The sequence below is a fragment of the Rosa chinensis genome, chromosome 1 (assembly GCF_002994745.2).
Source record: "Rosa chinensis cultivar Old Blush chromosome 1, RchiOBHm-V2, whole genome shotgun sequence".
Classification (NCBI taxonomy): Eukaryota; Viridiplantae; Streptophyta; class Magnoliopsida; order Rosales; family Rosaceae; genus Rosa; species Rosa chinensis.
In genome coordinates this window covers 67,588,209-67,614,227 of record NC_037088.1, presented here as the reverse complement: position 1 = coordinate 67,614,227, position 26,019 = coordinate 67,588,209, and the positions used below count along the sequence as shown (strand labels likewise).

The following is a 26,019-nucleotide window of genomic DNA, read 5'->3' as shown; positions in this document are numbered from 1 at the left end:
AAAATAATATCTTTTCTTTAGAAATAAATCGTGAGAATATGATAAGCTCTTTAAAAAATTATTGGAAAATAACTCGTTGTATTTACATTTTACCTAATCTTCAGTTTCTAATCCAAAGCCAATAATGAGGAAACCCTTATACTATAAGTAATTTTAGGAACTCTATTTAATGCTCTCCCTGGCCTATGCAGGAGTTCTGGGTTCGAAATGAAGAGCTGAATATATTTATTAGAATAGACTTGGTGACGCTGGTTTAAGCTAGGAAGGACTAACAACCGCGGCGATGGTAGGTCTACATACATTTCGCGTTTCTTGGCTGGGAACTCGAAATGTAGGAATTTTGATGAAAGGAAATCACCACGTCCACCATGAATGTCAAGCTTTGGTCCTTAACTAAGAGCTACCAATCCAAAGTCCAAATTAACAGGAGGCACGTAGTTCATCCTACTCGTCGTTTATCGTAACAAGAAAATGACCTTAATTTTTTGAACAGAAAGGATAATGGAGCATTATTTAAGCTTCTCATTCATCAACAGTAAAGCACACCTAGGTGCTAAGGCATGTTCATATGGTTAATACTGCCATCATGCACAATACATATATTTTGGTTGACCAAACATGTAGAAATGAAAGACTCCTCGAGAAGTCACCGCATCGATCTCCACCTCAGCGTTCAAAACCAGAACAATTTAAGTTCTTGAGTCTGCAAGCATAAAGAGAAAGAATTTTATTGGGGGCATGGTTCTAATTTGAACGGTAATTTCCCTAGCGTATGAGCACTACCAGAAATTTGTCTGGGGTAGATCATAAACAAAGACCGACTACTTTAATTAGTTAATTTGCCATATGAAATAGAGTCACAAACTTTTTTTTTTCCTCATTTAATTTTCCGCACATGCATATATGAAGCATTTATCTGAGAACAAGAACACCAACATATAAGAAAACACTTGATATAATAATGTGATAAGGAACCTACCATCGATTGGCTCTATCAATGACATGAAAATGCTTTCCCGCATCTAAATGGCAGCTTTTGATTTTAAGTTTTCCTCCAGGTCAAGAGAGGCAGGAAATAGTCCTTTGAAACATAAAAGAGAAAGTCAGGCAGGCCCATATATGTTTTGAATTAAAAACAGTCTATCAAAAATAAATAGTGTCGATCGTATTAGTTATTACCAAAAGAATGGTCAATGAACTCAATACCACATCGTGCAAATTCCTTGAGCTCGGGCTGCAAAATTAAACAGAAATATTAAACGTCAACAGGCAAATATAAAACAGATGTCTAATTAACATATCCCATTCACTCACCTTTACGTCTTCATTGAGTTCTTTGTTTGCCTCAAGTATCTCCTCTTCACTGTATTCACCAACTGTTCGTTCATTTATCATCATCATAAAATGTACGTAATTGAGCATTTGGGCCGCTGTTGAAAAAAAATGAAAAGGATTATTTGGCATGGCGTGCACAAGAAATATAATACAATGAGTATAAAGATAAACAGTGAGACATTAGTGTTTCAGTCTATAACACAACAAACTATTGTTTAGGAAGAGTAATGTTTTAAAAAGTAACATTAGATAAATTTAACAGAAATATGTTAACTTAGGTAGGGAAATATAAATCAGTTAAATAAGAGGATTTTACATATTCCATTCACTTACCATCCTAAAGAGTTGTACAAATCTCTGCTATGCAGTGTACATGTTTTGACCTGTTTGATATCTTCTCAGTTGGGTAAGCTCAGAAAGTTTACAAAAGCAATACCAAGCACACTTGGGGTCCAGGATCTACACGAGGAATAGAATACAATGAGTATTACAGCGAAATAAATTAGTACTTGTACGTGCTTCGGTGTATACACAACAACAACGGCTGAAAATTTTATTGTTTAGGAAGAGTAATCAATGTTTTAAAAGCAATGAATGGAGTGGACAAATTACTATTAATCTAAGAAAAGGGAAGATTGATGGAAAAAAGCTAATAGAGCAATTTTTGTTGGTGCAACTATTTCTAGGCTTAAGCAACAACGTTAATTTATAAACTAGTTCCTGATCATTAAATTACACAAATAACAGAAAACCCTATATACTGAGATTCAACCAATTTCCATCAATTTCCTAACATGAATAAGAACATAGTTAATTAAATTATTTCTGGAAAAGATTGGTTGTTTCTTCAAAAAATTGAAAATTGTATAAGATTTCTTGCCTTGATTCGCACAGAGGCTTGTGGATAATATATTTTGCCGTTCTTGGTCCGAATATATAATTCTTTCTCTGAAGGAGGCCGAAGAGATACCGGTGTGGTTGTCATTACGCTGACAACCCTATCCTTGTTATTTTGAAGATGGTGAAATCCAGTCTCCAGGGTTTTGAAGTATTCACCTTGCCGCTCAACTACAGCGGCTGTCCCTTCCTTTACTGGACGATATTTGGAAGCCAGAATGTTGGTTTGAAACTGTTATTTTCAAGCAAATATGTAGGTTTATGGCTCTTGCTGAAATTAACGGTCTCAGCCAGAAGAGTTCTGAAGGCTCTTTTCATATTGAAGTCTGTATGGATGGGAATGATAGAGCGTCGATCAAGGGAATATATATATAGGTTCAAGATTATAAACCTATTGATCGGATGCAAAGATTGGTCTTCAAGGGAATATTGATCGGCTTCGTATTGCTCCGTCTCTCTCTCTCTCTCTCTCTCTCTCTCTCTCTCTCTCTCTCTCTCTCTCTCTCTCTCTCTCTCTCGGGAAACAGGGAAACAGATCTAGAAGACCTAACCAGTAATACATAAATATAGAGAAAATAACAAATTACATATAAGTTATTGACAAAAGATTCACTTAACAAATACATCTTTTAAAGATTAAATTAAGGGTCCTTGATCAAAAGCCCCAAAATGAGCCAAAGTTATCCCACTTACCCCAGCAGGAGATTTTTATTCCACTAACCAAATTTAAAATGAAATAACTATTCTGCCCTCAATCTAATTATTGAATTACATACCATGCCACTCTCTCATCTCTCTCATCCCGATCTCTTTCTCTTCTCTATTCTCTCCTCTTTCTCTCTCTCCAGACCAGTCTCTCTCTCCATATCAACGCCGGCGACCTGCTGCATCTCCTCCCTTCGCCTGAATCTACGTCGCCACCTTCTCCGGCGAGCTGCTTTAGAGCTACAACGACAGAGATGGGCTCGGATTGTAGATCATTGTCGGTGCAGTCTCTCTCGCAGGGCCGCCTTCTCCTCCGGCAAGGAGTACAGATCCAAGGTCGAGGCCGAGCTCTCTGAGGTCTGCTCTAACATCCTGAGGATTCGTCTGATTTTCGTCGCCGCCATGGCCGAGAACAAGGCCCGCTTCATGTTCGTCAACACCAACTCCCTCTGGGACGAAATCGTCGAACAAATGACCAAGAAGATCGGCTGCTACTCTCCCTCCATGAACACTCTCTGGTGCACCGGCGGCTTCCTCACCAATAGTCACAGCCCTAAGAAGTTCAGGTCTCGCAGGAAGAAGATCGTCTTCGGACCGACTCAACCACCGGACTGCCTCGTGGTTTTCGACTCCGAGAGGAAGTCGTCGGTGATTCTCGAGGCGCATAGGTTGCAGATTTCGATTGTTTCGCTTGTGGACTCGGACATGCCTATCGAGTACTACAACAAGATCACGTATCCGATTCCGTGTAATTCCTCGGTGCAATTTGTGTACCTGTTCTGCAATTTGATCACCAAGACGTTCATGCTTCAGCAGAAGAAAAGCGGCGCCTATTCTGCCGAAATTGAGACTAGGTGTGTTGGTGTTTTTGGTGCGCACCAGGTGTTTGATGTTTTGATTGAGTGAGATTGATGTGTGTGTTTTTGTTGCAGTAAGCGAGTGGGGGTTATAGAGAAGGCTAAGAGCGCACAGAAGGATGAGGTGCTTATGGTTCAATCAATTAAAGGATGAGATCCTTTAATTTAGTCATGTCAGGACCCACCCCGGAATTACCCTCCTAACTCCGAAATGGACCTGCGGGGTCCACTTTTCTGGAAAATTCGACAGAACCTCCCCTAAAAGTGGACAGCCCTAAACCTGCTGAAAACACTTCAAGGTATAACAAATTTCTATGCTTGAAGCCACCCTGCTACAAAGCAACATTCCGCAAATTTCCAAGTATAAACATCGAACTACTTATATAAATTACAACCCAGCAAACCAAATCATTCAACTTCCTCCAATATTATACAACTCCCATACACACATAATTATACAAATGTATAAATCCACCCCTTTAAGTAATCAGAGCAATCTAAAGAACACACTCGAAATATAATACATAAAGTAGGCTAATAAATAACCTATTGAGGATAGATGGCAAAGGTGGTGCTAGCCTCCACTCCTAAGCCGGTCAGCAACGCTGCGAACTGGGCAATTGAAACCAAAGGGCCCAGGGGGAAAGTACATAAAAACGTTAGCGTGAGTGGACAAAATAAATAAGTATAAAGGAAGAAAAGTTTATACTTTCCCACAAGTTTAAATTATAAAATCTTGATGCATGCAACGTTTATAGAACGTATTTCTTTAAACTCAAAACTCGTGAAAAACATACCAGCCCCGCTGGTTAAAAGAAATCGGACTAGCCCTGCTAGTCAAGTAATGATAAAATATGGGGAAGAAATTTCACCATACGAAGGAAGGGAGCCTTCCAGGCTCGGGTCGGAGTATCCCACACTCTGGAGCATCCCATGCTCTGCTCTTACTCACCCATAAACACATAGTAAGCAGGGAGGAGTACTAATAGGCTAGCTAGCAATAAAATATAGCGACCCAGGTATGGTGGGTAAAAACTATTAAAATCCAATAAATTCTTAAGGCTTCCCCATGTCCCACGAATAAAGAAAACACGGGTACGATTCCCAACCGTACCCGGAAATTCTCGTAAAGTCGTATAAATTAACAGCGTGTCCCACATGCTAAAGGGATAAATAGGTTGTCAATGAGGCATTCCCAATGCCAAAATCGAAAATCGATAAATACACATGGAGATTTACTCCAACAAAACTCAATTTGCAAATAAAGTCTCAAATCGACGAATATAAATATAATATAAATAATATAAATCCGGAAATCACATCAATTATAAATTCGAATCCGAGCATAACAACTTAATAACCGAAACTCACAACCGGTATAAATCAATATTTATTTCATGAGAATCATTATCGAAAACAAATCCACGAAATAATTCGCAATCAAATTTATATGCTCGGAAAATAATATGTTAATAAAATAGAACATGCTTTAATAAATAAATGCATGCATCACTTATTTGAAAACAAAAGTCCACTCACAGTGTACGGCTAAGCCTGCCGTCGATCCGAACCCTCCTCGAGGGAATCCTCCTCACGTCCTGTACAATATAACGTTCGTAAACCCTTAATTTACTAAATGGAAAACTAAATTACGATAAATAAAACCAAACCCTAACATTGTCTTTATTTGCCCAAACCTCCCAATCTTCTTCACTAATGTTATTCCCTTAATGTATGGGCTTAAAGGCCGAACCGAGGAAATCCGATGGATGGATTCCTCGTAATTCAATTATTAATTTCCACCCTTGAACAAACATCAAAATCCATATTCACTCTTCTCCAATTCTATCTCAAAGCTGCAATTATGAAACTAAATGTATAATTGGTTATTTAGTTCAACAACAGTAGTTAGAGACCGGCCAAACATCATCTCACGCGCCACCCACAGTGGCGGCGCGTGGCACCCAGGCGCCGGTACCAACCTCTACCTCCGGCTGCCAAATTCCATGTACAGCAACAACTCAACACACTGATTAATTTTCTCAACTACAACATCCCCAAATTTTACCTGGAAATCGTCGAATTCGGCCGGTGAAGATAGCCCAGAAAACTCAAGAACCCTAGGTTATTGATTCGGCCTCTACACGGCAAATTGGACTGCAAGACCTTAGGGGAAATGATCTCCAGCAAAAACCCGACCTTCGATGTTAACTTGGTGACCGGAGGTGGCTGGAATTGCCGGAAATCGGCGAAAACTCCAAACTGCAGCCGAAGAGAACTTTGCTTCGATATGGGATTTCTCGGCCAAATCTCCAAAATCCCAGGTCACTAGGGTCTAGAGAGGGAAGAGGCGCTCCTGTGGTGGCCGGCTGCACGCCGGTTGGTGGGCGGAAAGTGTGGAATCGAATGGAGGAAGAGAAAACCCGAAAGGGAAGGGAGAAGAGTCGGGAGAGAGGAGAGAGAGAAAGGGGGTGGGTTTCCGGTTTTGGAAACCTACCCGGTAACTTTCCTTATTTAACTTAATTTTTATCATGAATAGTAACTTATGTATTTCACTCATAACTTTTGCATAAGAACTTCGATTTTTACGTACCACATATGCACGCGCTCGGTTCAAAGTCCCCTACAACTTTCATGAAGAACATTTTCTCAAATTTTGATCCGAACAAAAAGTCAACTTTTAGGGCCACTAAAATATCGATAAAAAGTAAAAATTGAAAGTATTAGACAATTACCGTCCAAATAGTGAGTAAATTGTTAATTCTAGGTTCGGGACGTAACAAGTCATGTCTTAATTCAATCAATCTTGTGCTATAGGTCTATTGGGGGGCAATAGACGTCTATTGGGAGGCAATAGACGTTTTGAATTAATGTAATCTCCTCTTTTTTTTTCTTTAATCAAAGTTATATTTGTGTAATTTTAGAAAAATTAGTTTTCATTTCAGTAATCGAAACGTCTATTGGGGGCCAATAGATGTCTATTAGGGGGCAATAGATGTTTTGAATTGATGTATTTTGCTCCTTTTTTCATTAATCAAAGTTTTATTTGTGTAGTTTTAGGAAGATTAATTACCATTTCGGTAATCTAAACGTCTATTGGGGGGAAATAGACGTCTACTGGGGGGCAATACATGGCTGATAGTCGTCTATTACCCTCTATTAGGGGGCAATAGATGTCTATTGGGGACAAAAAAAACTTTCCAGTGAGATTTTCAGCAAGTTCCGGTGGGCGGCAGCTGGTGACAGAAATCAGGCGGCCGTTGACCGGATTCCGGCGGCCGGTGACGAGCTCCGGCGAAGTCTCCTATGGTTTCTCTCTCTTCCATTTTCTCTATCTCTCTCTCTAAGTAATAAAGGGGTGAGGGGTAAAATGGTATTAAAAAAAATAAAAAAAAAAAAAAAAAATCTTAATGGGGTATTAGGGAAGACTCCCTTAAAGTGTATTGGGTAAGAGAGAATTAAAAAAACTTAATAGGGTAAGTGGGAAAAAAATCCCTAGAAATGGGGAAAATTGACAAAACCCCTTAAATTAAACGTATAAGGACTACATCTTACAAATAAGGACAATCTGCTAGTTGCCATATGTCATAGGTTAATTTACTTTTTTACCCTTAACTACTTCCTTTGACTTCTAATCCCTATATATAAGGATTAAATCTTACAAATAAGGACAATCTGCTCTCCACTTGCCACATGTCATGAGTTAATTTACTTTTTTACTCTTAATTACTTCTTTTGACTTCTAATCCCTTTATGTTACTTTTTTTTTTTTTTTAGAATAATCTCTTTATACTCTTGTGCTGCTACTGCACTTGTCATCGCCTAATCCTGCTACTATGCTTGTTGTACTCATACTTTTCCAGTTTTGCTACTGCACTTGTACTCGTGTTCTGCTATTGCACTCGTCATCGCCTAATCCTGCTACTGCACTCGTCAATCCTACTATTGCAATCGCTGCAATCATACTCGTCAAGTTCTGCTACTGCACTTGTACTCGTGTTTTGCTACTACACTCACCCAATCCTGCTACTGCACTTGCTACGCTCATACTCGTCCAATTATGCTACTGCACTTGTACTCGTGTTCTGCTACTGCACTCGGCATTGCCCAATCCTGCTACTGCACTCGCTGCACTCATAATCATATTACACTTGTATCGGCAATATGATTGTTTCTTGCCTTTGCTTTTGTTTCTTGCTCCATTATTCTCTTCTTCCTCCTCCTCCTCTTCTCCCCCGTCTTGTTCCTTCTCATCTTTTTCATCCTCTACTTCCTCCTTTTCTTGTTCCACTTCTTTCTGCTTTTGTCTCTTTACTCTTGTGCTTGGAAACTTTTTTCTATGTGCCGGAGCTTTTCTTCTCACTGATTTTGTTGTGCCATTACCCTTTTGCACCTACACATAGTAGCAGATCAAATCATTAACATAAACAATAAACTATAAAGTAGCAGATCATTTCAATTTGAACAGTAGCAGATCAAATCATATTATGTATGCAATGCACCTTAGATATATAGTACCTATGATACGATTCTTATTTAAACACATTTGCTTGTTTCAACTTTATTTACCTACCTTGATCACAATCACATGGTTTCAGCTTCTATATATACCATATCCTAGCTTCTCTATTTGATTAACTGACTATGTTTTGAGCTATTGCAATCTGCTACTATCCAATCCCCTCTTTTAGAATAATACTCTTCACTCTTCAAAGTTTCCTAGATTCACTTCACGCTACTACATTAACAAAAACAATTCAAAACTGTTTCAATAATCAATTAAGAAAAAATTTCTTGCTCAGTTTATAATGTTAAATTACTCACATGATGTATATGCATCCCTATGGTTCTCTATTAACTCCAAAACATTCGTATGAAGTTGTTCCTATATTTTCAAAGTTATGTATCTTTAGACAAGTACGTTGACTACAAGCTAATGAAATTAATGCTTCAGCAGTTCAACCCATGGCACTCTTGTAATTCATCTACAAGTAGACTATTCAACAGTAACACAAGAGCAATCAAAGAGATGTACTAGCAGAAATTACCATAACGAAAATCCTACTATCATATACGACACAATCAGAACAGGCTCAGGTCTAAAAATCATGAAGAAATACCCCATATGACCCATTTTCCGCATCCAATAGAAAATAAACATCCACAAAAGGTAACAAATATGCAAAAAGATAGAACTAAAACCTTTACAGTTCGGAAAATCATCATGATACAAAAATGAACCAAATGATCAATTCAAACTTTGTAACTTAGTTCCTAGAAATAAACGTATAAGTCAAATGTGCAGGTGCACTTTGAAACTCCATTAGTAATCTACAGAAACCTATAACAAAATGAAACTCCATTTTAATTTGGGGAAATTACTGGTCACTCCCTGTACTTTTAGGGCGTCGACAGTTCAGTCCCTGCTATCCTAATTTCAACAAGTTACTCCTCAGACATTCAAATCTCAAACAATTTGGTCCAAAATGACTATTTTGCCCCTCACTTCCTCTTTTTATTTATGTTTTCTCTCCTCTCCCCTCATTTCTTCTAAAATTCATAATTAATTCATATGAACTCCGATTTTTGCGTTCCTTATATGCACGAGATCGTATCGATGAACTCTACAACTTTTATGAAGGAAGTTTTTCCAAATTTTGTATGTATAAACAGTCAATTTTCACGACCGCCCCCTAAATAACACACACACACACACTCTCTCTCTCTCTCTCTCAATATGCACATTTCAACCCAAGACATATCGAATATTTGAATTATGAATATTGAGACTATTTCATAAGTAGTTGTACGAGAAATTCGGTTTTGTATCGATTTTATTTTCGAAACAAACATTATTTATGGGGGGTCATGAAATTGTCTTTTTATACATACAAAATTTGGAAAAACTTCCTTCATGAAAGTTGTAGATCTCATTGATACGATCTCGTGCATGAATGGAACGCAAAAATCAGAGTTTGTATGAATTAATTATGAATTTTAGAAGAAAGGGAATTTTCGAAACGAACGTTATTTAGGGGGTAGTGAAAATTGACTTTTTATACATACAAAATTTGGAAAAATTTTCTTCATGAAAGTTTTAGATCTCGTCAATACAATCTTGTGCATATATGGAAAGCAAAAATCAGAGTTTGTATGAATTAATTATGAGTTTTAGAGGAAAGGGGATTTTCGAAACGAATGTTATTTAGGGGGGGTCGTGAAAATTGACTTTTTATACATACAAAATTTGGAAAAACTTTCCTCATAAAAGTTGTAGAGCTCATTGATACGATCTCGTACATATATGGAACGTAAATATCGGAGTTCGTATGAATTAATTATGAATTTTAGAAGAAAGGGGGGGAGAGGAGAGAAAAATAAAAAATAAAAAGAGGAAGGGAGGGGCAAAATAGTCATTTTGGACCAAATTGTGTGAGATTTGAATGTTTGAGGAGTAACTTGTTGAAATTAGGATAGCAGGGACTGAACTGTCGAAGCCCTAAAAGTACAGGGAGTGACCAGTAATTTCCCCTTTTAATTTCTAGAAGAAACTAGTATATATCGATACAACTACTTGTCACTCTTAAAAAATAGAACCTAGGAACCACCCATTTAAACATAAAAGATAGCAGCTTTCCGGTTTAAAAACATATAGCAAGAAAAGAAAACCCTCAAATCTACAGAAACCAAAGTCCAAAGAGTAAAGCAGAATCTGATTCTTTCTCAAAGCATCTCCACTACTGCCCATTTGTAATCTTCAAGAGTACTGCCCATTTGTAAGATTAAGGAAACCGAAAAAAAAAAAAAGGCCTTTCTATACAACCCAGATCGCATTAGGCCTTCTTAAACTTTCAGTTGCAATAGTATGACTTTCATGATACAAATATGCAAACAGAAGCAAGATTACAAAACCAAAACAGAGTATCAATTGAAAAAGACCATATCAATTGAAAAAGCAATTAAAGTATCACTTTCAACATAACGCAGCCAATAAGACTCACTCATCCACTACATCAATTCAATCCACAAAACCAAACCAAACTAAAACATATCAAATCAAGATCCCAAAACAGAACGTGATAAAATCAAAAACACTAACATATACAGAATCAAAGGAATCAAACATTATCATCTGAGCACGGATGAAACTACCAAATGCAGCTGAAAACCAAAACCTAACTCAAAGATTGCAACCCAATAAGTAACTCTACTCCTACTCCTACTACTCCAACCTCCTCTCACTCTTTTCACATCCTAATTAGAAGAAACATAGACGGAGGCAGCAAAATTGGAGTAACGGTTTACCTTATTGACCTCCATTGAAGCCAAATTCGAGCTAAGAACGGATTTGATTCGTATCTGCTACTGCGTTGGCTCCGTCGCGGGGGTTTCTACTACTGTGAAATTGGGGTTTTTGGTGTTGGCTTCATTCTTCAGGTTTTTTTTTTCCAACTATTCGTCGTTCAAGTTTTTTTTGAAACGGAGTTGTCCATTTTTTGTATTGAATATTAGGTCAGTGGCAGTGCCTGTAAATTGTGATGAAACTTGAGTATTTTGGTCATTTTCCATTAAAATTAGGAGTCAGACTTGCATCATTTGACTTTTGGGCTTGGGCTGATGTCTTTATTTGTATAAATCTTTTTCAAAGTCGGTTTTCTGTGTAGATAACTTTGGTCATGTGCTACTATGTAATTTTCTATATAGAAAAAGTATGAACCCTTGCATATATATAGGTTCAAGATTATATCTTTTCAAAGATTAGAGTACCGAGTAATATTCTGATACAATAAGGATTCCTTTTCCCCAAGGAAAAAAAAAGAAAAAAAAAAGAATTAGGATATTTTCAGGTTCATTGATAGGGTGGATGAGCACCTCAGCCTCGGGGATTATGATTCGGTGAGGAAGGTTCTTAGGGTGCTTCCCAATGTAGTGCTAGTGAGGGAGCATTCTGGTGCTGTGGTCGAATCGAGAGGATATTTTGTTCGGTCATTGGGTCCTGGATTTAATTTTCTCTCTCTGTTCAGGAGGGAGAAAATATGGAACTCTTTGAGCACCCAGCCCCAGATGGTTAACACACCGGAGACGGTTTTCGAGTCCAAAGATGGAAACTGGTTTTCTTCTGAATGTGTAGTGACTTTTCGGGTAATTTTTCTTCTGTAGCTCAAAATTGGGTATATGTGTTGTTTGTAAAATGACTACTACTGTTGTGATATCTTGTAAATCTACATTGGGTAATTTTTCTTCTGTAGCTCAAAATTGGGTTTATGTGTTGTTTGTTGTAACGCCCCAAGCTGAACCTCACCAGCTTAAGCACGTCACAGTGCCGCGAGTCTCTAAAACGTAAACCGAACGCTCAATTTACATACTAGAGAACCGCTAGGCATTTTGTTTGAACATTTTTTTGGAAACACAGCGGAAGCTACAAATATTTTTGAGGTGAAAATTTGAATTGCTAAAATCTATTTCGTTCGTCCAGAACTTGGATAAAGGCTCACATAAGGATGAAAGGGAATTCAACTGAATTTACCATGCGGCTAGATAACAACAAGCTTCGAAACACAAAGTTCGAGAAAGAAAGTTTTAAAAAATTAAATCCAAACGATGATTTACCGAGCTTCCGCACACCTAGCTCCGCCTACTACTGTCCCGTCACCAGTGCACAGTACGTACCTGCATTCATACTGTTATAAGGGTGAGCTTTCGTCCTCGCTGCTCAATAGGAACTCTCACTCAACTAGGTTTGAAACCGATAAATAGATTTTGGAGCTCCAGTATGAAAACATGCTTAAACCAAGTATTTAAAAGAACGACAAACTTTATAAAAATACTTTTTGACTTGAAAATCGATGCATGATACTAAATTGAATACGCGTGCTTAATCTTACCAGATGGTCGGTCCCATAGACCCAGTACACGACCTTACCTCAATTTACTTTACCACTAGGTAAGCGTAGCGAGAACGTCCACTACCTAGCTACACACACGGATCAGGTCGTCATTGCGATCGCTCACCGTCCGACCGGTGTAACTAACCTTCCAGAGGTTTTTGGGATCGAACCCAAGGAAGTCAGAGCCACCCTTCGCTCTCAAGCCATCACATTTCTCACATGGTTTTGTTAGTATGCATTGCATTTGAACATAATCAAACCATATCAACTAACATGCATCATTTAATAACAATATATAAGAAAATCACCAACCGAGGAGAGTCCTAAATCCCTACCTGGATTCCGATGCATTCTCTTACGTACTCCGAGAGTTACGAACCTTCTGTTCCTCGGGTAACTGGAGTCCTAGATTTCGACATTTCGATAGTTAATATCTTTTGAACAATTATACAAAATCTCGACGATTAACATATCGTCTAAAGTTCAAATCCACTCCTCTAGAATGGATTCAGAAAGCAAACGGTGAGGTTGAGTATATTTCTCCATATCATTATGTGTGAATTATTCAAAGGAAATATCTTTAGCCTGCCTGTGTTAGGTACAATGGCCAACCAAACTCAAGCATCCCATGGACGAAGGCCATTACCCTGGAATACATCAAAAAGATCATCTTTGAAGATAACAACAATACCTTCCTGGCAGCAGAAGAAAAAACTATTATCACTGCTTACGATCATCCTGACGTAGTCAACAGTGACCTATTCCTATCTCTTACCAGAAAAGAGATAGATTCGACACTGGCATGCTTACAGTGGGTGGAAATGCTTGAAACTGACAACCACTATAAGATGTATGTTGATACAGATGTCGAAGATAATGCTACCACTGTTAGAATGGCCCAGGCAGACAACAACTCCTTTGTCTTTGGCCACAATTCAGAAACAGACGAGAATATGTAGCATCACGGGTGAAGCCACAGGTGAAAGAAGAAAAACACCAAAATTGCAACTATAGCACTTTTGACTTATAAAGGCTACTTTTGCTTTTTCAAAAGGCAAGTAAAAAACACTTCACCTGCATGCTTTTGCTTTTCTCCATCCGACCTCCATCATCAGGAGCACTCAGAAAAGCAGAAAGTCACGGAGTTGTTATGTACATTTGTTGTTTTGAATTATATTTTGTGTTCCGCTCCCTATATAAGGAGCTTCTCTTAGAAGGCATTCGAAACAAATATCGAATAATTCCCATATCAGTTAAAACTTAGAAAATTGAGCAAAACAGTCTTCTCTCAAATAGTATAGCAGTGTGCTTCCCTTCCTGTCTAAGTATGAAGTAGTGTGCTTTCATTACAAGTAAGTATATGTTCTCATTCTTATGGATAGCTAAACAGCTTTTATTGTTTACCTAAGAATGAGGCTCTGAATGTTTAAACATGTATATATATTTGAATAAATAAATTCAGATGGTTACTCACCCACTTCTTTAACCAATATAGTAGTCATAGCATTTCTATATTGATAATTGTCATTCATATTTTACTATTTAAATGCATGCATCCTATAGAAATCTAAGGTTCTAAACTTTACTGTTCACTTGAAAGAATCAGTTTTAAAACAAAAAAAATTAGGACAAGCAGCAGTGATTCCGCCTGTTAAAGTAACCGTTAGGCAGGAGGCCGTTAGGTGAAAAACTTGGGCATGTTGAAGGCTAGTCTTGTTTTTGTTTTTGACATTTTAAATACTGTTCTTTTAAGTTGAATATGATTGCAAAAGAAACCACGGGTCAACATAGGATACAAAAGACATTTTTCTGAAAAAACTATCCATATTAGTCTTTTTCTATCAACAACAATGTAATACAAAAGTGTTGGGCAGTTGGGAAAAATACATAGGCTTTTTGGATATACGGGAAAAGACCCTTTTCATAATGCCAATACTATTATTACTATATTACGGGCTTTTCATCATTAAGAAGATTAAATCTTTTATAATATTCTAATATGGAGTAATGAGTAATATTCTTGAAAAAAAAAACCGATGTCTTATCTAAATATTTTTTTTTATTATAAAGAAAACTTACGATAAAAAATCACGAGACAACTTAAGCTGATTTAATTAAGAGTGATGGCAGCAGTTTTTTTTTTTTTTTTTTTTTTGAGATCGTACCATATATTCTTATAAAGTGACGTCGGACATGGCAGCCAATACTCTATTGATCGTGCTATGAAAAATATTATGAGACTTGACAACTTTAATTAGAGAATAAACTGAGAAAAGCTTCTCTAATAATTTCATGGACATCTGAACAGTTGAGAGCAATGTAACAGTATACTAACTCCTCAACATCTTTCCAATCAAAAACCCCTTGAGAATATCGAAGCATCTCCACTATTGACTCTCTCATATCAAAGAGTGGGTCTGCTGTGTACTTTACAAAACACATGCTACCAGCAAAAACACCGCAAACATCATCAGGCAACCTAGCCGAAAGGCTAAATCTGTCGCTCCGCCTCTGCCTGATCTCTCTCTTCTTTCTCCCCCTGTTATGTTCCTCAGTGACATCCATGGCTCCTGGATTCTCTACATATGCGTGTATTCTTCTCCACCAAATGGAACTTTATATATGAAAAGCCATTGTAGGACATGAATGCAACCTAGCATGCTTCTTGTGAATACAGGCTGCTGCAGATGAGTTTCATGTGAGAGCTTTCAAAAGGACCCTATTAATTGAGTCATTTATGGATCAGAACGGCATTCGTAGATAGCTATTGGATTTAAATCTCTACCTTTGCTGTCAGTATTCAGTAACAGCTGAGGCAGAAGTTACCCCCCCGGTACTTCTGCATGCATCGATAGTTATACGAGTGTGGTTTTTTTTTTTTTTGAAAAAGTACGAGCGTGGTTAAAACACCACAAAATTAACATGCATAATATCAAAGAATTAAATGGCCAAATTTCCCAAATGAAAATTCAAGTCAAGGTTTTGAGATAACCTAGAAATTAGGAGACATTTATGAATGACACTACCAGCAAAACAATCAATGCACACCGATTTTAATCATATTGATTTATATTAGCTACAGATGTTCGTATGAAGGATCATTATAGACAGATATCTATGTGAAAGATTAACTGACACGTATATATGCATCTAATATGTTAGATTGGGACCACAAAAATATTTATTATAATTGTATGTACAGATATCTATGTGAATAAAGAAGACCCCACAGATATCTGTGTGAGATGTTAAATTAGTATTTTTAACTTACACTGATATGCATAGAATAATTTTCATAACTATATATAGAGAAATCTGTATGTATTAAAGTTAACAAATTGAGATCTCAATCGTGAAATAAATTGTAGTTACAAATATCTGTGTAAATAGTATAATATTCACTGATATCCTTGTAAAAACATTGACTAATATTTGTATAAGATAATATTCACTGATATTTGTGTGAAATCATGGACTAATATATGTATCTCGTTGTTTCTTTCTTCTCTGAGATCTCAGATCTAGGATCTCTCTTCCATATCTCAAATTTCAGGTCCATTCCCAAATCTCAAATCACTTCTGTGGCACTATCAGTTTCTGTAGCCTCGGCTTTGAGCAATTTTTTAGCTGCTTATATGATCTTGGTAATGGCTTTTGTTCTCAGATAAGGGATCCGGAGGAGCTTGGATTGAAATTTTTCTTTTTGATTTTAACAAAAACTCATTCTTTTGTCAGTCATGTTTAATCTTACTTTGAATATAATTGTTTTGGTATATTGATTTTTTTCTCAGGTTTGGTTATGTTTATATCGTGTGGGATAACGAATGAGATGAACTGAGATATCTCGAGTGTTCGGGGTGGATGTTGCCGCATATATGGAAGACTTGATGTTGTGAAGGAAGATAATTGCAGATTGGGAGAGCGATGACTAGTTTGTTACAATTACCATTAAATCAAACTAGAACAAGAAACCAAATTATTAATTAATATTATTATTTACCACAAAAATATGAAAATATATTCAATTAATATTTCAACCATTCATTCACACTGATTTTTTCTTTGGTTGAAAATTCACACTGATTTTTTCTTTGATGAATAATTCACACTAATTTTGATCTGATGGAAAAAAATAAATGAGAAACTGAGATATAAGTGAGTCCCATAGAAAACTCTCACAGAGATTTTTATTATATGTGTGTAAAGACCAATGGCCACCCGCCCACCCCCATCAAATGAGACAGAAATTTAATCTGTGAGTGAAATCTAATCTGGGAGAGTGAGAGTGTGAGTGTATGGCCACCCCTTTAAATGAGACAGAAATTTAAACTGCGAGTGAAATCTAATCTGTGAGTGTAAGGTGGCCAATGACCATTGCACACAGATTTCAGTGAGCGATGAGACTAATACATCATGATTATAAAGTCAGTGTCTAAGCCTTTTTACTAGTGAACGGCAAGGTTTGTTGGACTGTCACTTCAGCAATAAAACTAACATCATCTCTGTTTATATATTGCGATCGAGCTTCCCTTTAAAAATATAGAGAGATTGGACAGTGCGTGACTTCAACTTGCTAGCTAACAGAAGCTAGCACAATTGTTTAACTTCTAGTAATTTCATCAGATTAAACTAATTGATCTGCTTAGTCATGCTTTTGGTTAATTCGTATATGGATCCAGTTAATGTACGATTGAAATTAGATTGACTTATCCAATTATCCCATAAAATAGTAGAAGAATTTAATTTTGCCGCCTTTCTAGAAGCCATGAGCCCATGACAATAAGTCAATATCGATCCGATCAGTCCGCCGTTATGTGTTTGAAACCCTCACGGCAGATGTTGAAGGCTTCTCCGCGCGTCTTAATTCTCTCCAGCTTAAAATGATAAGTCTGTCTCTAGAATTCTAGATCAGTCTTTAATTAATTTGGTCCATATTCAAACCCATGCTTCATTGATCTTGAAATGTAGAAATTAGATCACATACCTGAATTCCAAAATATATTATAATCCCGCGGTATACTGTACTTTATTTTCAATTCAGTCAACAAACATGTGAGTCAGGTTAAAACCATATCTCCATCACTGAACTAGTTATGTCTCCTGGTTAGATTCATTCATTCAAGTTAAATAACAACTAATCTTACTATCTTTAATTCTCACTCTTCTTTGTGGATTGAGTCGAGTCCCGCCACCTTGAGGGCCGAAATAAGAGAGAATTTTACGTGTCTGTTACTATATATGTCTATCATCCATGCAAGGCATTCATCAAAATGGCTCCGAAAAGAAGGAAGAAACACAGCGATTTTGTTATAAACATTACAACTATATATTCTATATTTGCGGTTATAATTATAGAAATCGTCTCCGAACAACAAAAGAGAAGGAAAAGAAGATCGGAAATGGAGAATCAATGATATCATATCGACAATGTCGTATATATATGTAGGTGAAATGAATACACTTCAAAAAGATAGGTAATAACAGAATCTAAATATGATGTTGTATATGTTAATAGAGAATTATATTGACAAGACACTTTACGTATTTTTAAAATAAAGCATATGAAAGTACGTTAATGAATTAACATAGCATACAATTTCTTTCATTCTTTCATTTGTCACAATCTTTCTTTAAATTTGAGGATAAAAAATCGCGAACATAAACTTCAGACAAAATAAAGTGAGACGAAAAATTAATCATAATTATTGACTAATAAGAAAAAAAAAATTAAAATCATAACCTTTTCAAATGATTCCGTAGTTATTTATCAATATCAATTCCTTGAAGAAAGAACACTTTCTTGGAGCATCCATGACCATATTGAATTCTCAAGAAAGGTAATGAGAAATATAAATCTCAATCATCATTGTCATTCGAATAAAAACTTAACCCTTCAATCGAACTTTCGTCAAATGGTAATGGAAGAATCAAATTCTATGGGTCCCTTGTTTGTCAACCTGCCTGCTAGCTACTTAAATTATAATCCCATAACTTTGCATAAACATTAACAATAATAATATTCCTCTCGGCTCACCACCTCATCTTTTTTTCTTTTAATACTAACAGTGATCATACCATAACGAACAAAGTAACAATAATATTTTAGATAAAAGTGGTCATAATTTCATTAAATATCTAAAAGTAGGTATACTTTAGTTTTAAAAGATAAGGTATATTACATAGCTGTTTTTTCTATTAATACTAGTCTGCAATCACATGCTCTGCATGTGTAAGAAAAATTTTAATTGTAAAAAAAAAAGTTATCTGCAAAAGAAAATAGATTTAGTGGGTAGTTATTGCAGAGAGAAAATAGTGGGAGAGAAAATGGGAGGTTGTGGGATAATTTCTTTTCAATTTTCTTAATAAAATCTATTTTATAATTGTCCTATTTACCCTTGTGATTTAATTTGATGTCAAAGTTTTTTAATCTTTCAGGGTTAAATCTGTCAAAATTTTCAGTTTTGGCTAACAAAGCCTCTTCTCTTAATAATAGTATAGATATGAAGTCAATTTATTACTATGTATACAGACCGTATTGATTATAAACATAGAAGGAAGATACTTAAATTTATGGTCAAAGACAGTCAAATTTTCGAAATGCAAAAGGCGAATGATGCGCGCATGGTCGTTTTTTATGGACATTCCATCGCACCCAATTTGCCAACTATACCAAAATCCCTATTTCCTATACATAGCCAAAAACCAGTGCATGTAAAATCCATAATTGTAAAATTCTTAGTTAATATTCGCGCGCATGTATCACATCAACAAAAAGCTCGCCAAGATTAGGACAACATAAACTAGCTTGGCCTTTCATAACCCCAAAACAACAACAACAACAAGGGCAAGTTGAACAAGTTGGTGGTTGTGGTGGTGGTGGTGGTGTTCTCGTCTCTTCGTATTCTTGTGTTTTGTTAGAGGCTGAGGCTCAACCCCCCTCCCTACCGGTAATTCCGTTGTTTTCTTTTCCCTTTCCCTTGTTACACATCAAGTCAGAATCAGAATCATATTCAGTTTTGTTTTACCTTCTTTTACATCAAAGACCATCATCATTACTTAGAAAGCCCATTGATTTTGGTTTTTGAAAAGTTAACCCTATTGCTACCCTTTGGCATTTTTTATATATTGTGGGCGGGTGTGTAATGGTTTTGTCTATATAAGTCGGAAGGTGGTTGAGTTTTGAGCAGAAAGAACAACAATAATTATACAAGATGACGAAGATGATGAAGGGTAGGGTGTCAAGAATTGGAAGCTATGCAATTGCTTCTTCCATTAAAGATGGCCATCATCAACAGCCTTGCATTACCTGCACAACATTCAACATACTCGCTCCAATTTACAAGCGCCTAAGCCATGAGGTATTGTATACTATCATTCATTGACATTAAAGCTAAAGCTCTAATCTTTCATTCTGTTTTCAATGATTGTCATAATGGGTATTGATAGATTGTCTCTTTTTTCATTGATGGTCAATAATCTGGTAATGGGGATCTTCATTTTGCTTGGTTTTTGTTCTTCATACATTTTATAGGATAAATTTTTTTACAAGGGGGCAATCTCAATTTGAATCCTTTTGAATGAACTGTTGTTTACATGTGCTATAATTTTTGTGGGGTTTTGACAGGACCCAGATTGTAGGGAAAGCGATCACAGAGCTTATTGGCTGGCCAGGAATCACATGATTTTGGATTGTTTGTTGGCTGAGAGATCTTCCATTATTTGTCTTCAGGTTTGAGTTTCTTAAGCCTTTAATGGATTGTTGAAATTAGATTAGGAGTACTCATAACCTTTTGATGCCCTAATACTAACATGGTGAATATGTATCTCTTTCTCTTTGGTGTTGACAGGAATTCTGGGTTGGGAATGAAGAGCTAGTGAACATTTATGAGAAGAGACTTGGTGATGCTGGTTATATCAATTTTAAGCTAGGGAGGACCAACAACCGCGGCGATGGTATGTCTTCTTTCATTGAAAGATCTATAGCATCCTACATCCCATTTTAGATTACTTTCAGAATTTGAAACTAATTAGTGCTTGTTTCGTTGGAAAGTTCCAACAAAAGATGACCATCATCTGTTATTGATGAGATAAATTTAGAAAACATAGCTGGGATGGGAAAAGTTATTGAAGGTAGTTAATTTATATTGAAGATTAAAGGGAAAAAAATTGGTTCTGTTGGGATATGAAGCAACTGTTCCTTCTGTTTATATTGATGTTGACCCCTGACCTAAAAATGAGAGAGGAAAAAAATTTCTGATGTCAACTGAACAGATAGAATTTGAAAGTAACATCTTTGCTTTGGTTAGACAGAGAATTGATTACAACTGTTAATATTGGCCCCTTAAGCTCAGCTGATTCAGTGTATCCTTATTTAAGACTACTGTTCTGCAATAGCCTCTGAAGCATAGACCCGTTATACATCAGCTTAAGTTTTTTCCACTGCACTGTACAGGTTTGCTGACCGCGGTGCATAAGGACTACTTTAGAGTTGTAAATTATCAAGAGTTGCACTTCCATGATTGTGGAGATCGTGTTGCTCAGTTGTTACATGTTGAATTAGCTTGCCCAATTTCACAGTTTCAAAACAATGATATTCGGCAGGAAATGCTTATTGTGAATACCCATTTGTTATTTCCTCATGATTCAAGTTTGTGTATAGTACGATTGCATCAGGTAACTTTATCCTCCATTTCATATCTTCTATTCTATGCATACAGAATGGCAATATCATTATAGTGATTACTTGTAACTCAGGGTGTATACCTCTGACAACATTTTCTCTCTCTCATTATAGGTGTACAAAATCCTACAATATGTGGAATCTTATCAGAAAGAGAAAAAACTTAACCCCATGCCTATCATTCTCTGTGGTGACTGGAATGGAAGCAAACGTGGACATGTTTACAAGTTTCTTAGGTCCCAGGGGTTTGTATCTTCTTATGATACTGCTCATCATTACACCGATGCAGATGCACAAAAGGTCAGTGTCTTCAACTTTACCCCAAATAATCTGATAAATTTTCTTGTGCCTGTCACTGACGTTTTTCATTCTTCCTACAGTGGGTTAGCCACCGAAACCATCGGGGAAACATATGTGGGGTTGACTTTATATGGCTTCTCAACCCAAACAGTTACCGGAAACTGCTAAAAACAAGTTGGAGTGAAGCAGTATTTGGCATGTTCAAGGTCAGCAGGACCTATTCTTTGATCTTGTACTCTTATCAGTTGCATTATGTTTATTCTAAAGAATGAAGTTATTACTTTCAAATGTTACGTGAAACTTAATATCCTTTAAACCAAAAGCCTTTCTTTCAGTCTCTAATGGTTCAAATTTACGCATTTCCAGTATCTACTACGAAGAGCTTCACTGACAGAAAGTGATGCCTTTGCCTTTCTGAAGGCTGATAACCCTGGTGATTACATTACCTATTCTGGCTTCTGTGAAGCCCTCCGACAGGTGCGATGTCAATTGTAACTGATTTTCATTTCTCTACTTTTCCTATTGTTCTCAACTTAATAATTGCCTGTTAGTAAATATGCCTATTGGTTTATATTATGCAGCTTAATTTGACTGGTCATTGCCATGGACTTAGCCTTGAAGAGACCAAGGATTTGTGGGTTCAAGCAGACATAGATGGCAATGGTATTCTTGATTACAGAGGGTTTCAGGTACATTATGTCAACTAATATGTCTTGGCTTTATCTGTCTCATATGCATCCCCACATTCCATTTTTACTTCCTGGAATCAGTCGGCTTAGGCTATTAAGTAATCAATATATTTCAGAACCATTATTACTGACTGAGACTATTTGGCCTTGCAGCAGCGAATTTGGAATCCAACAGATGGTGGTAATGACATCTGGGATGTTGGCTCCAATGGTATTCAGGATCAAGCAATTGGTTTCAGTATAAAAAATGCAGTTCTTTTCCCTCCCGAAGCGGAGAAAGGAACGTGGCCCGAAGACTACTCTCTTTCTGATCATGCACGACTCACTGTGGTTTTCTCACCAGTAAGAATGCCATGCTCTCAGATGATCACTTGAGTCCTGACCAAAAATTGGAGTAGAACTTTGGCAGCAAGATGATCACTTGAGTCCTGACCAAAAATTGGAGCAGAACTTTGGCAGCAAGACTAGTACATAAACGATCTCATTGATTGGAATCAACCTTACAGCCAGATCGTTGGAATGGAGCCAAACCTGCTGAATAGAAAGAAAGGAAAAATAAGTCTGATCAATGTGCATCTTGATGTTGAGCCTTTCTTCCTGTGCCATTCTCAGAACCTCCATCTTTCATACACCAGTATTGACTACATCAGTGCCAACAAACACATTAGCATAGGCCCTCTGATCTGCAGCTGCTAAATTGAACTGGCAACCACATCACGGGAAATTCCATTTTGCCTTCCGTTGAGCCCCTTAATTTGAGAAAAGGAAGCAAAGAATAACAGAAAGATAGAGCAGTGTAGCTGTACATATATGTATACTTTATATATAGAGTTGTAGCTGTGCATATATGTAGGCTTCTCATTTTTGTAGTATGATGATATCTAACATATTAGGATCCCTTTTTGTACTTCGACTGCACTCAGCTTCAGTGTTAACACACAATCACATTGTAAACGATTTTGCTCTCTGCAACAGAGATTGACATATATACTATAAGAGCAACAAGAGTTTACATTATGGTTAAATTTGAATTTACAGAGTGCGCGATATAGGTTCTAGCTCTGCTAATCAAACCAGATGGCCTTAGTGACAATCATAGAGGACAGAAAGCTAAATCAATTGTGACTTTAATACTTATTGATTAAGATGCAACTGTCACTACTTATTAGAAAGCTTGAATAGCTTTGAACTCTTTTGAGCAGAGCTTCAAACGTACATGTCAAGTAATTGTTCACACAGACAATAAAACCTCAAAACATAAGCTAGGTCAGAGGCCATGGCTTGTCTATCATAGAATTAAAACTAAATTGGTCTCTTAAAATTATGGGCTTTTCATCAATACCAAGTCTAGGTCTTCTCCAATATGGAGTAACAAGTAATATTCAAATAGGATAAGGGGCACCTAATTAATCTCATCGTTAAGTATCAAAATCAATCCTAAATTTATACCTCCGCATTGTTTAGTATTGTTTTAGAAGCCCCAAATGATTCAGAACCATGATATATTAAGAATCCAACCCTGCCGTTCAACAATTCTAAATCAGTCAGCTTTAAAGTTTAAACCACCATCGGCCCTGGTTTGCTCTGCTGCTCGTTAAATTCTATGTGTTCTGCTATTCCCTATTTTGCCGTTGTCTATTGTTGTTGTTGTGGTTGTTGTTGCTGCTGCTCCATGTTGTTGTTATCATGGCTCGTAATACCTCTGAAGCAAACTTGCAAATTGCACCTGAAAAGCTTGAAGACAATGCCAAGAATTTGAGTGATTTACGTGATGACATTCTTGGCCACATCTTATCCTTCATGGAAACAAAGAGAAGCAGTTAGAACGAGTACATTGTCAAAACGGTGGAAGTACGTAAGGACATTCACTCCCAACCTCGTCTTCGATGATTTCTGCTTCTGGTTTATAAAAGAAAACCTTTGGAAACAGGTTGGGGATTATGTAGCAAGGGAGATCCACCTTCGAGGTTTCGTGAGAAGCTTTGGTTTTGAAGTTCGTCATTATGGAATCGTTGCTGCCCTCTTGAGGTCTTGGATCACGGAGCTAGTAATGCGTAATGTTCAAGATGTTTCCTTGCTTCTCAATTCAAGTGATGAACACAATGTGCTACCTGACTGCTTGTTTACTTGCAAATCACTTGTGCATTTTAAATTTAGTATAGGAGGGATCGTTTCCCTCGAACTTCCCGCTACAATATATTTTTCGAATCTCAAAACATTGAATCTTAGAAATGTTCGATTCTTAAATGAGCACTCGACGAACCAGTTGTTTTCTAGTTGCCCGGTGCTTGAAGATTTAACCCTCAATGACTGCCGTTGGTCGGATTTCCAGCTTATCAATATCTGTGCACCCAAGCTCTTGAGACTGACTATATTCGAACGTGTGCACTTCCGTTATACTAATCCTAGCCTCATGGCTGCCGGATAGCGGTTTTCGGACCTAACTTGACAGATTTTATTTATGATGGTGACTTTTTCAACGAGCATTACTTGTACAATGCAACATCGCTTGAGAAGGCATGCATATGGCAGTTTGTACTAATTTTCTTTTATCATACTTGACCTTAACTTTTAGGTTCCAAAAGGCGTAGGAGAGCTCTTGGATGATACGCCCATGTTCAAGAACCTAACCCGTTTGGATGTAAATGGCTATGTTCATGGAAGTTTGGTGCTCAATTCTAACATTGGACTGATGAAGCTGCTGAAGAACTCTCCTCGTCTAGAAGTGCTTAAAGCTTCATGGGTATACGTATTTCAGATGCTATAACATTGGTTATGTATTCTATGCATGTTACGTAGCGTAACTTCCTAAAACGTATTCTTCTTTTTTCTGGTGATGAAACACAGGTTTTTCGTCTACCCCTTGACCAAGATGATATAAATCCGATGCCGCCATGTTCCCGTTCACATCTAAAGATCATCGAAGTTCATATATCTGATGGAAAAGAGTCATACAATGCACTCAAGAGTCTGTTAAGGAATGCGCATGTCCTGAAGAAGATAGTTATTTCATTCTGTTGTGACTCAAAGAGAGATAAATTTTGGGATCGCCGGATTTTAAAGCTTCCCAAAATATCAAAAGATTGTAAAGTGATTGTTGAACGATCATATGATGGTGGAGAAGACAATTTTTGTCTATTTCATGATATCAATGAGATCTGAACCCGACTCATAAGGCCGTAACCTCTATCATATCAGTATTCCAAATATCTAATAGAACATACCTCACCAACAGATGAGAGTTAATTTATATCCAAACAACCGTACTTTGATATCATTGAGTAAGAGAAATTTTATATACTCATACCTAAACACTTAATACACACCCTTTTTTTTTTAATACCATTTTACCCTTTAAATGAAGTTAAAAAAAAAAAAAATCAAAGTTGAACAAAAAAACAAAATTGGGTCATGGCCGAGGGATCCAACTGTGATGGATCTGGACATCTGGTGGTGGTCGTCTTCCCTTTGGCCAGAGAAAGATCCTTCTTGAACTATTGTTGGCCAGGAGCACTTCTCTTTGTTCAATTGTTGGGACCTTGGTGGCTTCCAATCATAGAATAGCCAAGACTAAGACTTAATTAGGGTTTCAAAACAATCTTAGTCTCTCTCCACGTTGTTACAATTTTTGGGGTCTCATGATAGGGAAGTGGTTTCTTCAGAGTTCA

The 26,019-nt window shown here is 36.9% G+C and overlaps 3 protein-coding genes and 1 long non-coding RNA gene across 4 annotated transcripts; 3 read left to right on the top strand and 1 right to left on the bottom strand.

The window, feature by feature from the left end:
* Positions 1 to 607: 607 nt before the first annotated feature.
* Positions 608 to 1,461, bottom strand: LOC112198082. Its single transcript, XR_002935853.2, has 4 exons — positions 1,315 to 1,461; positions 1,180 to 1,234; positions 980 to 1,081; positions 608 to 703 (listed from the first exon to the last, which is right to left on the bottom strand). It is a non-coding gene; the product is annotated as an uncharacterized LOC112198082 (long non-coding RNA).
* Positions 1,462 to 3,339: 1,878 nt separating this feature from the next.
* LOC112172796 (ribosomal protein S2, mitochondrial) lies at positions 3,340 to 3,948 on the top strand. The gene is made up of 2 exons (XM_024310285.1): positions 3,340 to 3,791; positions 3,870 to 3,948. Exons 1-2 carry the CDS (start codon positions 3,340 to 3,342, stop codon positions 3,946 to 3,948), a joined length of 531 nt encoding a protein of 176 aa, XP_024166053.1.
* A 15,546-nt stretch (positions 3,949 to 19,494) lies between these two features.
* Positions 19,495 to 23,368, top strand: LOC112184776 (uncharacterized calcium-binding protein At1g02270). Its single transcript, XM_024323021.2, has 9 exons — positions 19,495 to 20,040; positions 20,307 to 20,411; positions 20,530 to 20,635; positions 21,135 to 21,355; positions 21,477 to 21,662; positions 21,743 to 21,868; positions 22,029 to 22,139; positions 22,244 to 22,351; positions 22,505 to 23,368. Exons 1-9 carry the CDS (start codon positions 19,894 to 19,896, stop codon positions 22,724 to 22,726), a joined length of 1,332 nt encoding a protein of 443 aa, XP_024178789.1. The 5' UTR covers positions 19,495 to 19,893; the 3' UTR covers positions 22,727 to 23,368.
* A 669-nt stretch (positions 23,369 to 24,037) lies between these two features.
* LOC112172789 (putative FBD-associated F-box protein At5g56700) lies at positions 24,038 to 25,466 on the top strand. Its single transcript, XM_024310274.2, is given in 4 exon segments — positions 24,038 to 24,163; positions 24,165 to 24,818; positions 24,927 to 25,094; positions 25,199 to 25,466. Coding segments are annotated over 2 exon segments (741 nt in total). The 3' UTR covers positions 24,780 to 24,818; positions 24,927 to 25,094; positions 25,199 to 25,466.
* The last annotated feature ends 553 nt before the right edge of the window (positions 25,467 to 26,019 follow it).